This window comes from Saccopteryx leptura, chromosome 3 (genome assembly GCF_036850995.1).
Source record: "Saccopteryx leptura isolate mSacLep1 chromosome 3, mSacLep1_pri_phased_curated, whole genome shotgun sequence".
Lineage (NCBI taxonomy): Eukaryota > Metazoa > Chordata > Mammalia > Chiroptera > Emballonuridae > Saccopteryx > Saccopteryx leptura.
Window position 1 is genome coordinate 278,255,582 of NC_089505.1, and position 15,639 is coordinate 278,271,220.

General features: G+C 41.5%; 1 protein-coding gene across 6 annotated transcripts in view; it reads left to right on the plus strand.

Annotated features, from left to right (window-relative positions):
- Positions 1-871: 871 nt before the first annotated feature.
- SRSF7 (serine and arginine rich splicing factor 7) overlaps positions 872-15,639 on the plus strand; it is an 87,861-nt gene continuing 73,093 nt past the window's right edge. The window contains exons 1-9 of one of the 6 annotated variants that reach the window (XM_066378461.1): positions 872-1,165; positions 2,149-2,329; positions 2,580-2,759; positions 3,627-3,701; positions 3,785-3,884; positions 4,920-4,975; positions 5,502-5,537; positions 11,241-11,276; positions 11,994-12,289. In XM_066378461.1, the coding sequence (XP_066234558.1) occupies positions 1,138-1,165; positions 2,149-2,329; positions 2,580-2,759; positions 3,627-3,701; positions 3,785-3,884; positions 4,920-4,975; positions 5,502-5,537; positions 11,241-11,276; positions 11,994-12,048 (747 nt within the window). In that variant the 5' untranslated portion in view covers positions 872-1,137 and the 3' untranslated portion in view covers positions 12,049-12,289. Of the gene's footprint in view, positions 1,166-2,148; positions 2,330-2,579; positions 2,760-3,626; positions 3,702-3,784; positions 3,896-4,919; positions 4,976-5,501; positions 5,538-11,240; positions 11,277-11,993; positions 12,290-15,639 lie in introns of those variants that run through there. The other 5 variants (XM_066378460.1, XM_066378459.1, XM_066378466.1 and 2 more) reach the window with 5 other exon arrangements.

Consider the following 15,639-nt stretch of genomic DNA (forward strand, 5'->3'; position numbering starts at 1 on the left):
GTCATGGTAAAAAAAAAAAAAAAAAAAAAAAAGTTAAATCTGAATTTGTATAATCGGTGTCTGGAAAAATGCAATGTGTAAAATCAAAACTGGATTTTAAGTAATTGTAACGAAAAAAGAATGTTTCCATATAGTTGCAATATAGAGTGGCTAAGCAGCAAGCAGCAGCTACTAAAAGACTTAAGTCCCAGTCTTAAGGATCTGAGTGTTTAGTGGCTGAGATGTGTTACTACAATACAAAGCAAAAAGAACTAGAAGGGACGCACAAATCGAGTGTGCTTCAAATGCAAATAATTTCAGAATTGCCACTAGACAAAATGCTTTAAGGATTTAGTTTTGTCACAATTTCAACATAAGACGAAAGAAGAAACTCTACACCTTTGTTGCCCCCCCCCCATCCCCGCCCCCGCCCTGCTCCCTGACTCCAAGAACTCTGAACGTGTTGGTGAAAACTGGGGGCTAGTTCTTAAGGGATAGGCGGGTCGGTGCAGGGATGGCGATCCCTTGAGGAGTCACTTCTTTTGAGGCGTATAATGCAGAGCCCACTACTCAGGTGGCGGAGTTCCTGGAGTTCTCACCCTGGCTCTGATGAGCCCCAAAGATCAGAGTAGTGGTCTGGGCCGGTCTGACAACAGAACGGCGGCGACGGCTGCAACATCAGCAGTTATATTTTACAGCCTTTCTTAAGGCCGGTATAATGCACCTGTAGTAACTACGAGAGCTGCAGGTCCCTAGAGTAGGGAAATGGAAGGGGGAAGGGAGAAGGGAAGGGAAAGGAGGCGGGATCAGAAAAAAGGGGAGGATGGGGGCGGGACACCGCGGGAAAGACCAAGGGTTTACAGGCGGGAATTCTGACGTTCCCATGGAAACGTATCCCTCCGCCTGTGATTGGTGTTTTAGTTTCTTCGGTTTCCTTCCGCGTCGCTTCTCCGCTGTTTCTACCCGTCTCCTTTGTGCCGCGCAGAACGCTAAGATAACGCATGCGCAAAGAAACCGGTCCGTCGCATATATAAACCGGAACTCACGCTCTTCCTCGTAGTGTCGCTGGACCGTTGGCGTGTTAGGGATTGTGGGTTTTGTATTCCTCGATCCCTGGTCACTGCGAGCTGAGAGAGCAGAGCTCGCGGGACAGTCACTATGTCGCGTTATGGGCGGTACGGAGGAGGTGAGCGGCTAGGGCCCAGTGAGGGACGTTGTTGTGGGCGTAGCGAGTGTTGCGAGGCCGGGGGGCTGGCGCGGCGGTTGGGAGACGGTTATTCCGCGTGCGTAATGGCGGCCTCGGTGCACGGCGTCCGAAGCCGGAGGCAGCGGGGCGGGATATTAAAGGAGACGGGGGATGGCTAGTGTAGATCTGTGTCGAGGCCCGTGTGTGTTACTTCTCGGGCGTTTTCGTCTCGCGTACCAGCCCAGGTCATGCCCATGGTCACTGTTTTCCTGTCGCCCTTCTCGATCCGCTGGTCGCCCCCCACGCCGCCTTCCCGCCCTCGGCTGCCATTTTGCGCACATTGACGAGCGTGGTGGCGCATTTCCTTGGCACTTTCCCGCCACTTTAGGGTACAGGCCTGCTGGCAGCTATAAAATCAAGGATGACTTTGAGCCTGAACAAAACTGGCCCCAGCTTCGAGCTGCGGTTTTTCGTCATACACTCGGTCGAATTGCGGAGTGGGTACGGAGACGTAGTCTTGTCTGGCGGCTGGTTTCTTTTCTTTTAGCTCTTTCGAGCGCGGTTTATCACTGGGGCGGGAGCTGGAGTCTTAGATGAGCCTGCGCCGGGGGCGGTTGCCGCGGAGGACGAGAGCCGGCGCAGCCCTGCTCTCCCGGTCCGGCCTTCGGTGGGGCGCCCGACGCCGCTGCCGCCACGAGTCCGCGCGCTCCCAGGGCGTCGGGGGCGTGGCCGGGGCGGAGCCCGCCGTACGCCTGGGAATATCCTACCATTCATCGGTACACGTGTATTGGAGGTTCCCCCCACTTTATTAGAATTCTTGTCATACGCCTAGCTTTTCGAAATTTTCAGACTTTGCTAATGTTGAGACCAAACTTAATCCTTGACAGAGCACTAAACGTGCTTTGCACAGTTTTAAGGCAAAGTATTCAAACATAGGTCAAATGTTGCATAACATTCATCTTTCTATTTGCATTTTTAAACAGAAACCAAGGTGTATGTTGGTAACCTGGGAACTGGTGCTGGCAAAGGAGAGTTAGAAAGGGCTTTCAGTTATTATGGTCCATTAAGAACTGTGTGGATTGCGAGAAATCCTCCAGGATTTGCCTTTGTGGAATTTGAAGACCCTAGAGATGCAGAAGATGCAGTGCGAGGCCTGGATGGCAAGTAAGTAAGATGTCCGTGTGGAAACTTAGAATATAGTCCAGCGGGTTGGTTAATGAGCTAGGTGCTAAGCTCTGATTCTGTAGTTTAGAGATTATAATTAGCTCATCATTTTACTTCAGAAAGGGAGCAAAGGTGTGTTGGATGGGCTTACAAAGACAGCTAATGTTTGTGAAAGCAGAATGGTTGAAAAATTCTAAAACTAGGAAGGTGCATGTTTTTTTAGCATTAGAATTTTTGTTCTTTTTTATAGGGTGATTTGTGGTTCCCGAGTAAGGGTTGAACTATCAACAGGCATGCCTCGGAGATCTCGTTTTGATAGACCACCTGCCCGACGTCCCTTTGATCCCAATGATAGATGTTATGAGTGTGGAGAAAAGGGACATTATGCTTATGATTGTCATCGCTATAGTCGGCGAAGAAGAAGCAGCAGGTATTTATTTTAAAAGAATGGTTGGTATACTAGTTAATCAAGTAAATCCTTTATTAGCAAGGCAGAAACTATTATGTTTGTATAAATTTGACTGTTAATTGTACAGGTGTATTTTACAATTATTGTTTAATTAAACCAATGTTAATATATTAATAATCAACCTGGTCAAAACCTTTCAGGTTTCTTCGTTTGAGTCAGTCGCCTTGATTCAGAATGTCACGAGCCTTATGATATGCTGAGGCGCCTTGCAAATCCGACAATTAAGATCCTCCTAGACCTTGAGGTGATCAGCATAAGAGACCAGATCCCCTCGAGTCATCTACACCTAGCTTCACCTTATTCTTTAAAGGGCAGAAAATTTGAGTCGGTGATCGCCGTAACAGTAAAATTGGCTTACAATTGGGGCCCCCTCCGGTTTAGAAAGAGGAACACCAGATTGACCACATTCCCAACTAGAAAAATCTTCTTGCGTCAATCAAGCCTCACCTGGCTCATTTGGCTGTCAGTTTGATCGTCGTTAGATTGAAGAAAACATCTAGATGCAGCGATCGGCTATAGATACTTCTAGATCGTCTAGATCTACTAGACCATGGGCCAAAGAGGGTCGACCTGCAAACTTGCAAGGTTTATTTTAAATACAAATTACAGTGTTTTTTATTATGTAATTCTAAGATGTAATTCAGCTTTTAACAAATCCTTTTTTAGGTAGTAAAAATAATAATAATGATAATTATAATAGGCCCAGAGTTTGTTTCCAAATGAGACACTAAATTTAAATAGTTTTGAGATTCGATTTCAGCAGAGGCACAAAAACTATAAAAATGAGTGATTATCTAATATTTTGTTTTCTTCTAACCTGAAAAATAGGTCACGCTCTAGATCACATTCGAGATCCAGAGGTAGGCGATACTCTCGCTCACGAAGCAGGAGCAGGGGAAGGAGGTGAGAGATCTTTAATTCAAGTTTTAACAAGCAGTAAAAAACTAATTGCAAATGGACCTAAACCTCTTTGAATTAATTTTTAGGTCAAGATCAGCATCTCCTCGACGATCCAGATCTGTTTCTCTCCGTAGATCACGATCAGCCTCCCTCAGACGCTCTAGATCTGGTTCTATAAAAGGATCGAGCTATTTCCAGTATGTAACATTCCCCCCCCCCCATTTGTATTTGGATTGTCATGTCTTAATGACAGTACTAGAATGTCTTAATAAAGTCTAGAAAATTTGGAGTTGATAATTCCACAGATGAGTCAGTAGTAGGAAATGCCACTGGGAGATATCATTTTTCTGTGAGTCTTTAAATGCAGAGATGTCCATCTGTAAAAGTTCTGGACCCTCTCTCTAGGTAAATGAATTTAATTTGATTGCAAGACCCCAAGATGTGTATGTCATACTGATTTGGTTTCTCGCTGATATATTGATGGTCTTGAACCATGATCTTCTGATTCAAGAATAAACCCTTATTCAGTTTTGACATCCTTCTTACTGAGCTCTTATCACTTGAGTAATTCAAATCTCAGTTCAGGCCTGACCTTGGTAGTGCAGTGGGTAAAGCGTCAACTTGGAATGCTGGAGTTGCCATTTTAAAACCCCAGGCTTGCCTCGTTAAGGCACATATGGGAGTTGATGCTTTTGGCTTCTTCCTCCCTTCTCTCTCTAACACTGTCTCCCCCTCTAAAATAAGTAAAAAAAATCTCCATTCAGGGGTCTACATGACATTGATTTGATTCTTTTAAGATAAAAGCAAATCATATCCTCCTTATAAGTGCTTTTTGACCGAGCAAGCCCAGGCTTTTGAACTTGTGACCTAGAGCATTCCAGGTCGACACTTTATCCACTGCGCCACCACCTGGCAGGCAAATTATATTATCCTTAAATGAAAGGAAACTACTTTCTCTTGGATTACTATACACTTTAAGAATATTACACCTCTGTAATTGTGACAATCCAGCTCATTAAGGATGAGCAAAGCAGATATTGGAAATTGTTTCCTTATTTAATATTAGCTTGTTGAAAATGTGATAATTTGTCCAATCCTTGGTGTAAGGCGAGAGTTGCCTCTTGTGTATTTTCAGCCTCTATTCTGAACCTACCTGATAAGGTGCTCAGGAGATGTTTAAGAAAATTACTAGTATGGACTAGGGTGCAATTTCTGTTTTGTAGATCCCGATCGAGGTCAAGATCAAGATCCAGGTCTCTTTCACGACCGAGAAGCAGGTAAGGGTAAAAATTTGATTACTGCTCTTATAGTTATATGGCACCAATATTCAAAGAGTTCAAAGTGTTCCAAATTGTTTGAAGTTTTGACTGTTAACTCTAAGCCTAGGTGTTAAGTGAGAACATAGTATCTTATTAATAAAGTAAACTTAAGAATTTCATTTGTACCTGACCTATTCTGGCTGACTTTCTGGACAAGAGAATGCCAAGCTATAGTGGAAAAGTTTAGAACTTCAGAGTTGTATTTAGAGGCCCTTGTTGGAACTGCTAGGTGTGTGGAAAAGCATTCTGAGATAGTTGTATTTGTGGCAGATTAAGCATGATAAAAGTATTTAATATTATGAAGAACAGTTGTTGAAATATTTGCTTTGTCAGCAAATGTGAGTGGTAGGCCTTTTTTTTTTTCTCGAGTAGCTGCACTCTGACACTTTAATTTTGGGACAGTTTGGAGGTTCATTTCGTGATATGTGTTTATGAAAGGGATTGGTTAGTACTTTTCTTAACAGAATTTCTCGTGTTTTGACAGCCGATCAAAGTCCAGATCTCCATCTCCAAAAAGAAGGTAGGCTAAATAATTTGTTGCCAAATTTTAACTGTTAAATGCGGCCTCCGCCGAATTTGTTTGCTTACTGCCTACTTTGCAGGCTTTGATTTTGAGCTCTTTGGAGAATTGGTGCTATATACACAAATATGTAAAAAATACTAGCTATTAAGTTTCTTAGAGGATTGCTTTTCCTGCTTCAGTATCACTTTACACTTTCGTTGGAGAAATATTCAGTCATATGATGATGCTGTATTTCAGGGGTCGGGAACCTATGGCTCGCGAGCCAGAAATGGCTCTTTTAATGGCTGCATCTGGTTCGCAGACAGATCTTTGTTAAAAAAAAATAACGTTAAAAATATAAAATATTCTCATTTATTACAATCCATTCATTTCCTACCGCTCACGTTCATGGGTGCTGGTGGCTAGAGGTAATCACTGCTCTACTCCAGGACAACACCAAACTTTTATTGGATAATGTGTAATGTACATGGGTCATTGTGAGGTCAGGAAGTAAATTTCCCTACTTTTAATCAAGTAGTCAGCTAATTGCAGAAACCCCTTTGACGAAGAAGATGGCTAAAAGAAAAAAAGATGAGGAGTATTGTACTTTTCAGCAGGAATGGACAGAGGAATTTGCCTTTGTGGAGAGAGCAAGTTCTGCAGTGTGTCTAATATGCAATGATAAAATTGCATCGACAAAACGGTCAAATAAAAAGTGTAACTTCAACACACGCCATACTACATTTGCATCGAAATAGCCACTGGGGGACAGCAGAAAGCATGTCAAGAGCTATTGTTTAGAGTGCAAACTAGAAAGCAGCAACTCTGTGTTTGGATCCAATAAGGCAGGGGTCGGGAACCTTTTTGGCTGAGAGAGTCATGAAAGCCACATATTTTAAAATGTGAGAGCCATATAATATGTTTAACGCTAAATACAAGTAAATTTGTGCATTTTATGTAAGACCAACACTTTAAAAGTACAATAAGTCTCTGAATTCTTTTTAATAACGTTGTTACGCTATTGCTAACCAATGATGAATAAAGTACTTCTTACCATTAATGCGACTTCTGCTGCATGGTTTTGCTGATGGCTTTGTAGTCTGGTTGATACGTGGTAAGATGAAGCTTTATGCAGGCATTGAGACTTCCATCCGTTAAACGTGATCGTAGGTTGGTCTTAACATTCTTTGGATGTGACAAAGACTGCTCATATGCATATTTAAAGCCAAACATTGTCAGTACACCAATACTCACTCGCTGCAGTGTGTGGTATGTGATGGGAAGCGCTTTGCAAGTTTTAACAATCAGCTGGTCCGCGATTGGAAGTTTTTTCATTTCTCCCAACTTGTGTTTGCTTGCCAACTCTGCTTGTTGTGTGCAAGTCTTTCCAAATCCTCATTCAGTGACTTGAGCTTATTCACCCACGTGTCTGGGGCCTTCAGGCCAGCAGCTTGTAGCTCAGAATCTCTGACGGAGACACTGGGGATGTAACTGAGGTCGGAGCTGTCCACTGCACATTCGTGTGGATGGCCGATAACCTTAAAAACACGAGTACACGCACAAAATTTCACGAAGTGCATTTTGAGTGACTGCAGGAGATTAGATGTGAAGCCCGTGAGCTGTTGGAGATCAAGATGTTGAGTCAGGGTTACTTGTGCGTGCACCTTTAAACTCCCAGTTTTTCAAAGTGTAGTAAACGACTTCTTTCAATGTCGGCGGCGATGAAGAGTTCCAGCTTATTTTCAAATGCAAACACTGCTTTTTGAAGGGATAAGACTATTTCCAACACCTTGCATTTCACATTGAGCTGGTCCAGATGTTCAGTCATGTCCACGAGATAGTAGAACTTCAGGAGCCACTTAGTGTTAGCTCATTCAAGATGTTCTACGTTTTTCATTTCAAGAAAAGTCCGGATTTTGCTCAGACAAGCCACAAAACTACTGAGCACCTTCCCTGTTGACAACCAACACACATTTCTGGGCCGAAGCAGACCAGGATAATTATTCCCAACTTCATTCAGCAGTGTTGTAAACTGGCGATCATTTAAAGCTTGGGCAACAATAATGTTGACCACCCAAATGACCAGTGACATCACCTCACCGAGCTGCTCGGCGTGTGCACATCTGAGCACAAAGCGCCTCCTGATGTAGGATGCAGTGAAAATTTAGGATGGGTCTCTTCATGTTCACAAAGAAGCGAAACGAATCCTCTGTTTTGCCCCACCATGCACGGAGCATCATCAGTACACAACAAAATAAGTTTATTTATCAGTAGATTTTATTCTTTAGCGAACTCAGTGAAAGACTTGAATAAATTCTCCCCTCTTGTCTCTTTTATAGGCAAAACAGCAAGACTTTCCTCACATAGTGTGTCACTGACAGCACACCTTGCAATCATGCTGAACTGGGATAAATGGCTTACATTTGTTGACTCATCCAAAGCGAGAATAAAGAATGGTGCTGCATTTATGTCCTTCACTTGTGTTGCCTCAATTTGATTTGCCATCATGATGGTACGATCGTGAACAGTTCTTGCCGACAGAGGCATGTCTTTTATTCGTTTGATTATCTTGTCTTTATCCGAAAAGTCGTCAAAAAGTTCATTGGCAACATCAAGTATGAATGTTTTGGCATAAACCCCACCTGTGAATGGCTGTCCATTTCTCACAACTGCTAAAGCACCAGCAAAGCTAGCCAAATTCCAGTCACCTTGTTTGGTCCAAACACGGAGTTGCTGCTGACTAGCTTGCACTCTGCACAGTAGTAGCTCTTTACAAGCTTTCTTCCTGCTGTCCCCCGTTGGATATTTCAATTCAAATGTAGTATGGCGTGTGTCGAAGTGCCGCCTTATATTTAACCGTTTCATCGATGGAACTTATCATTGTATATTAGACACACTGCAGAACCTGCTCTCTCCACAAAGGTGAATTCCTCTGTCCATCCCTGCTGAAAAGTACAATACTCATCATTTTTTCTTTTAGCCATCTTCTTTGTTAAAAGGGTTTCTGCAATTAGCTAGCTGACTACTTGATAAAAGGAGGGAAGTTTACTTCCTAACCTCACAAATGATCTGTGTGTGTTACACATTATCCAATAAAAATTTGGTGTTCTCCCAGAGGACAACTGTGATTGCCTCCAGCCACCAACAACCATGAACATGAGCAGTAGGAAATTAATGGGTTATAATACATGAGAATGTTTTATATTTTTAACATTACTTTTTTTATTAAAGATTTGTCTGCAAGCCAGATGCAGCCATCAAAAGAGCCACATCTGGCTCGCGAGCCATAGGTTCTCGACCCCTGCTTTGATGAAGATGGCTAAAACAAAAAAGATGAGGAGTACTGTACTTTTCAGCGGGAATGGACAGAGGAATTCGCCTTTGTGGAGAGAGCAGGTTCTGCAGTGTGTCTAATATGCAATGATAAAATTGCATCGATGTAACAGTCAAATATAAAGCGGCACTTCCACACACGCCATACTATATTTGTATTGAAATATCCAGCAGAAGACAGCAGGAAGAAAGCTTGTAAAGAGCTACTGTGCAGAGTGCAAGCTAGTCAGCTGCAACTTCATGTTTGGACCCAATAAGGTGACGAATTCTGCTAGCTTTGCTGGTGGTTTAGCAATTGTGAGAAATGGACAGCCATTCACAGATGCGGTTTTATGCCCAAACATTCATGCTTGATGTTGCCAATGAACTTTTTGATGACTTTTAGGATAAAGACAAGATAATCAAACGAATAAAAGACATGCCTCTGTCGGCGAGAACTGTTCACGATTGTACCTTCATGATGGCAAATCAAATTGAGGCAACACAAATGAAGACATAATGCAGTACCATTCTTTATTCTCGCTTTGGATGAGTCAACAGACGTAAGCCATTTATTTATCCCAGTTCAGCGTGATTGCAAGATATGCTGTCGGTGACACTATGTGAGGAAAGTCTTGCTGTTTTGCCTATGAAAGAGACAACAAGAGGGGAGGATTTATTCAAGTCTTTCACTGAGTTTGCTAAAGAAAAAAATCTACCGATGGATAAAGTTATCTTGTGTACTGATGGTGCTCCGTGCATGGTGGGGAAAAACAGGATTTGTAGCACTTTGTGAGCATGAAAAGAGACCCATCTTAAGTTTTCACTACATCCTACATCAGGAGGTGCTTTGTGCTCAGATGTGTGGCGAGCAGCTCGGTGAAGTGATGTCGCTGGTCATTCGGGTGGTCAACTTTATTGTTGGAATGAAACACTGCTGGATGAAGTTGGGAATAATTATCCTGGTCTGCTTCGGCCCTTCAATGTGCGTTGCTTGTCAAGAGGGAAGGTGCTCAGTCGTGTCATGGTTTGAGCGAAATCTGGACTTTTCTTTTGAAATGAAAAGCGTCAAGCATCCTGAGTTAGCAAACTGAGTGGCTCCTGAAGTTCTACCTCATGGACATGACTGAACATCTGGACCATCTCAATGTGAAAATGCAAGTCGTTGGAAATATAGTCTTACCCCTTCAACAAGCAGTGTTTGCATTTGAAAACAAGCTGGAACTCTTCATTGCCAACATTGAAACTGGTTGTTTACTACCCTTTGAAAAATTGGGAGAGTTTAAAGATGCATGCACAGCAAGTGACCCTGCTCAACATCTTGATCTCCAGCAGCTAGCGGGCTTCACATCTAATCTCCTGCAGTCATTCAAAGCACGCTTTGGAGAATTTCGTGAGCGCACTTGTCTTTTTAAGTTCATCACCCATTCACAAGAGTGCAGTGGACAGCGCTGACCTGAGTTACATCCCTGGTGCCTCCGTCAGAGATTTTGAGCTACAAGCTGCTGACCTGAAGGCCCCAGACATGTGGGTGAATAAGCTCAAGTCACTGAATGAGAATTTGGGAAGACTACATGACAGCAAGCAGAGTTGGTGAGCAAACACAAGTGGGGAGAAATGGAAAAACTTCAACCCCCAGACCAGCTGATTGTCAAAACTTGAAACGCGCCTCCCATCACATACCACACACTGCAGTGTGTGAGTATTGCTGTACCAACAATGTTTGGCTCTACGTATGCATGTGAGCAGTCTTTCCACATCTAAAGAATGTTAAGATCAACCTGTGATCACGTTTAATGGATGGAAGTCTCAATGCCTGCATTAGGCTTAACCTCACTACGTACAGACAGACTACAAATCAATCAGCTAAACCATGTAGCACCAGAAGTCGCATTAATGGTAAGAAGTACTATATTCATCATTAGTTGGCAACAGCATAACAACGTTATTAAAAAAGAATTCAGACTTAATTGTACTTTAAAAGTGTTGGTCTTACATAAAATGCACACATTTACTGCTAAGGATATTGTATGGCTCTCACGGAATTGCATTTTAAAGTATGTGGTGTTCATAGCTGTCTCAGCCTAAAATGTTCCCAACCCCTGGTTTAGAACTTCATGGTTGTATTTGGAGGCCCTTGTTGGAAGTACTAGGTGTATGGAAAAGCATTCTGAAATAGTTGTGTTTATGGCAGATGAAGCATGATAAAAGTGAATTTTATGAAGAACAGTTGTTGGAAGATTTGCTTGGTCAGCAAAAGCGTGTGGTAGGCCTTTTTTTTTTTTCTCCAGTCTAGCTGCAGTCTGACATTTTAATTTTGGGACAGTTTGGGGGTTCATTTCATGATATATGTCTATGAGAGGGATTGGTTAGTACTTTTTCTTAATAAAATTTCTCATGTTTTGACAGCCGATCAAAGTCCAGATCTCCATCTCCAAAAAGAAGGTAAGCTAAATAATTTGTTGCCAGATTTTCACTTAAGTGCGGCCTCCGCCTAATTTGTTTGCTTTTTGGCTACTTTGCATGATTTGATTTTGAGCTCTTTGGGGAATTGGTGCTATATACACAAATATGTAAAAAATACTAGCTATTAAGTTTCTTAGAGGATTGCTTTTCCTGCTTCAATATCACTACACTTTTGTTGGAAATAATTCAGTCATAAAATGTTAGAATGATGATGCTGCATTTAGTCTTGTAAACCTCTTCTAGTTGCTACTTAATAACCCCAGAAAGCCCCAAATTTAGTTTCTTTAACTTAATGTTGCAATTTCTTTTTAATTTATTGAATAATTTTAGAGAGAAACATTAATTTGTTGTTTCACCTATTTATGCATTTATTGGTTGATTCTTGTATGTGCCCTGACCGGATGAGACCTGCAACCTTGGTTCATTGTGGTGATGTTCGAACCAGCTGAACTACCCGACCAGGGCCAATCTTGCAATTTTAGCAGGGTTAAAATTAAAAGCCTCATCTTAAGCAGGGACAGAGGATTTATATATAATAGGTCTTTTATGTAATTTTTAGGTCCCTGTCATAGAAACTTAGTTTCTTTGGCCACCTTTGAATTGATGGAAACTGAGTTTTGCCCTGACATGTTCAGAACAAGAAGAGTAAGTTTCAGTAGACACTAATGGTTCCAAACCTAATGTTTCTCTTTTTAGTCGTTCCCCATCAGGAAGTCCGCGAAGAAGCGCAAGTCCTGAAAGAGTGGACTGAAGTTCTCAAGTTCACCTTTTAGGGAAATGTTATTTTGTTTACATTATTATAAGGGATTTATGATGTTTGTAAAATGTAACCTAGAAGAGGGGTTTTCAACCATCTAATCAAAATGGATCTGGATTATTACTCTGTAAATTCACAGCAGTAAGATAATATAAATGTTGAATGTATTAACATCTTATGGTTTGAAAATGTGGGTTTTTATTTGGCACATTTAAATAAAATGTTTCTAACTAGATTTTTGATCTGTGTTCAATATTAATACTCAATTGGTAAGCTTCAGTAGTCAAGCTTGATAGCAACCATATTCATACAGACCTACATCAATGTTTTAATGGTGTTTTAAATCCTCAGCATCATTACCTTTAGTATACATACACTTGGAAAATTTCCTTTCACCCTAGAGCTTTTAGATAAATACTCCCATAAGCATGAACGCTTCCTGACAAGCCCCTGATTTTATTAATTGGAGTTGTTATATGTTGTCAGGCTAATTCTCCATCTGTCAAGGTAGAAGAACCACTGACTTGCCTGGAAATAGCCTGACAAGAACTAAACACAGCTTATTAATAAATGATAAAAGAAGTAATTGAGCTTGATGCTCAAGGCACTGAATTTTCTGAACACTAGATATAGTGACTGAGGTATTCAGGTTATTAGATGAGATGGTGTCAAATCAGAACTCCCATTTTAGGAAGTTCTCGGTGTCATTTTGTTTTCAAGATTAGCCAATTTTATACCTACATTTTTGCATGTTTGAGGAATTGTCTAAATTTGGGACAAAACATCTTGTAAACCAGCTTTGCAAAATTGTCCAACCCAGAAACTGTTCTCTATCTCTTCAAATGGATTTCCTTATTCTGAGCAGAGATCTGTTAATTCCCAAGCTAGATTTTTTTTTAGTTCCCAACCGCCAACATACTTTATCTTATTTTGCCAGGCTGGTGCAAAGTCATTAAAGATGTCTATCAGAAATGTTAATGAGATGCAGTTTTGTAAAGCTCATATATTTAGCTACACCTTAGGTAGTTTTTAGTTGCATCTGGTAGACCCTAGAATATAGCCAGTAGATTCTTTATTTAGACTTTATCTTTAGTAGGGCAGTAACAGTTCATTTTGTTTGCTGATCAAGCTTTGCCTGCCAATTTTCCAGCCTTGGTGCAAAAAAAAAAAAGATGAAGCAAAGGAAATGACCATTGCCTGTGGCACAGGTGTCCGTCATGTCCATTTCCTTAGGCTTAACAAAGTTACTGGATAGCACTGCAATTTGGGAATGCTGGTCTGCCTCAAAGTATTTGGTGTGAATGATTACTATGTTGGAAGTTTGGATACTTTGTTTTTGGCATTTTGAAATCTGGCTGAATTCTGGTTGGTCTAAAACTAATTGGCAAGCTTATTTATTATATAGAGCTCAGTTAACAAATCTGTAGAGAACAAACAGTTCTGATACTCAATTTTTGGAACTGGGATTTCTGAGATTAAGAGTAGGAATAACTTTGGTAGCTTTGGGATGGATTACTAGCAGTTCCTAAAGAGGAAAGGATAAAGATACAGAGGGGGAGGAGTAGGAACAAAAATGATTTTAAGAAACAAGCACAGGGCCCTGGCCGGTTGGCTCAGTGGTAGAGTGTCAGCCTGGCATGCAGGAGTCCCGGGTTCGATTCCCAGCCAGGGCATACAGGAGAGGCGCCCATCTGCTTCTCCACCCCTCCCCCTCTCCTTCCACTCTCTCTCTTCCCTTCCCGCAGCCAGGGCTCTATTGGAGCAAAGTTGGCCCGGGCACTGAGGATGGCTCTATGGCCTCTGCCTCAGGCGCTAGAATGGCTCAGGTTGCAAGAGAGCTGCGCCCCAGATGGGCGGAGCATCGCCCCTTCGTGGGTATGCAGGGTGGATCCCGGTCAGGTGCATGCGGGAGTCTGACTGCCTTCTCCATTTCCAACTTCAGAAAAATACAAAAAGAAAAGAAGCAAAGGAAATTTTACCCTTATGGGAAGGTTATATAGGCAAACACCTTTCATACCATTGACTCAGTACCCCTGTGTTCAGTAGTCTAAAAGTGGTAACAGTTTGTAGTGCACTTGTCTGCTTTTAGAGGTTAAGACTGCCACTAGGTTTTGTGACAGTTGAAAAGGGTTGGTCCAGACTCAAATCATTCTAAATTTTAAACATGGCTCCAGTTAGTAGCTTATAACGTGTCAGACATGCTTTGGACATAGAACCTTACCTGATCCTCTCCCAGGGATAGAGAGGGAAGTATGCATACCCTTGACTTCACAGTGGTAGTTCTCCCTTAGGCTTTGAACTAGGCTAAGTAACAAGTGAAAGTGTGATCCTACTTCTTGGCAGTGTCTCTTCTGAGGACAGAAAATAGGAGGCCTTGAAATGCTTTTAACTTGAGACTTGTTAAATGAATGGTGATGTAGGATTGTGGTTGTCATCTTTGTGTAGCCTATCTTGAATTCTGAAGGAGCCCAGTGATTTCCAAGATACATAAAACTAGTAGGAATAGGAAGCTCTAAAAGGACAAGTTGGCAGTAAGTAAAGAATAAATAGCAATGAATTCATTAGATTGGGCTTAAAGAGCAACTCTTGCTTAGAGACCTTTTTAGGGCTGCGCTGTATAACCTAGAAGATGGATACATAATTGAATAGTTGGGAAGACACAAAGCAAAGAAGGTGAAACATAGTTACCAGAAATACCAGAGGCCTGGCTGTCAGAGCATTTGGAGTGGGGAGAACTGGTGACAAGTCGAAATGGGGCAAAGAGGCCTAGGCAGTGGTATGATAATATTAAGTTGTTATATTCAGACTTGACTTTAATAAAGAGGGGGAAAGCACCAATAAACAATTTCAAAGCCCAGTAGTTCTTTTCCTCACAGGTTTATTCCCGTTCTATTAAGAATATTAAAGGACATTGTCACTTAATCCCCACAACAAAATAGTACAGTTAACCCCCTTCACAGAAGAGGTTTGTAACTTGCCTCAGAGTGATTGATAATTTAATCCTCTACTATTAATCTGCTGATAAGAAAAGTTTGAATCCTGCTGATGGTTTTAAAGCCCTTAGTCTTTAATCATAAAGTACATACTTTATTGCTCCTTTAAAACAAAAGCACATGGAAAAGTCAAAATATGAGAAAATAGACAACCAATGCTCCTCCCATTGTAGGTTATACCATTTTTTATAATTTGGCAGTTTTCCTTCCAGACCTGTTGGGGAAAGATGCTGAATCTAAGGATTATTCTGGAGCACAAGGAATGTAGTAGTCATTAAATTTAAGGTCACTCTCAAACTTTGCTTTTTTGTTTTCCCACAGGCCACTGGCTCAACCTATTTTCATTTCATTTTAGCCTTGATAATACACTCGACATGTGAGGTTTCCTAGCCAGACTCGGCCACCCAGTTGACTCCAACCATTAAAACCAATTATGTAGACTAAGCAAATATACATAGATACTTTTTTTTTAAACAAAATGATACACCTAACTTTTCTAAATCTTTCATATGGTTGTGGGTAGGGCTGTGTAGTAAGTAAGGCTTGGACTCCTAGGAGCCTGGAGACTTATTCTTGGAGGGGAGTGTATGTT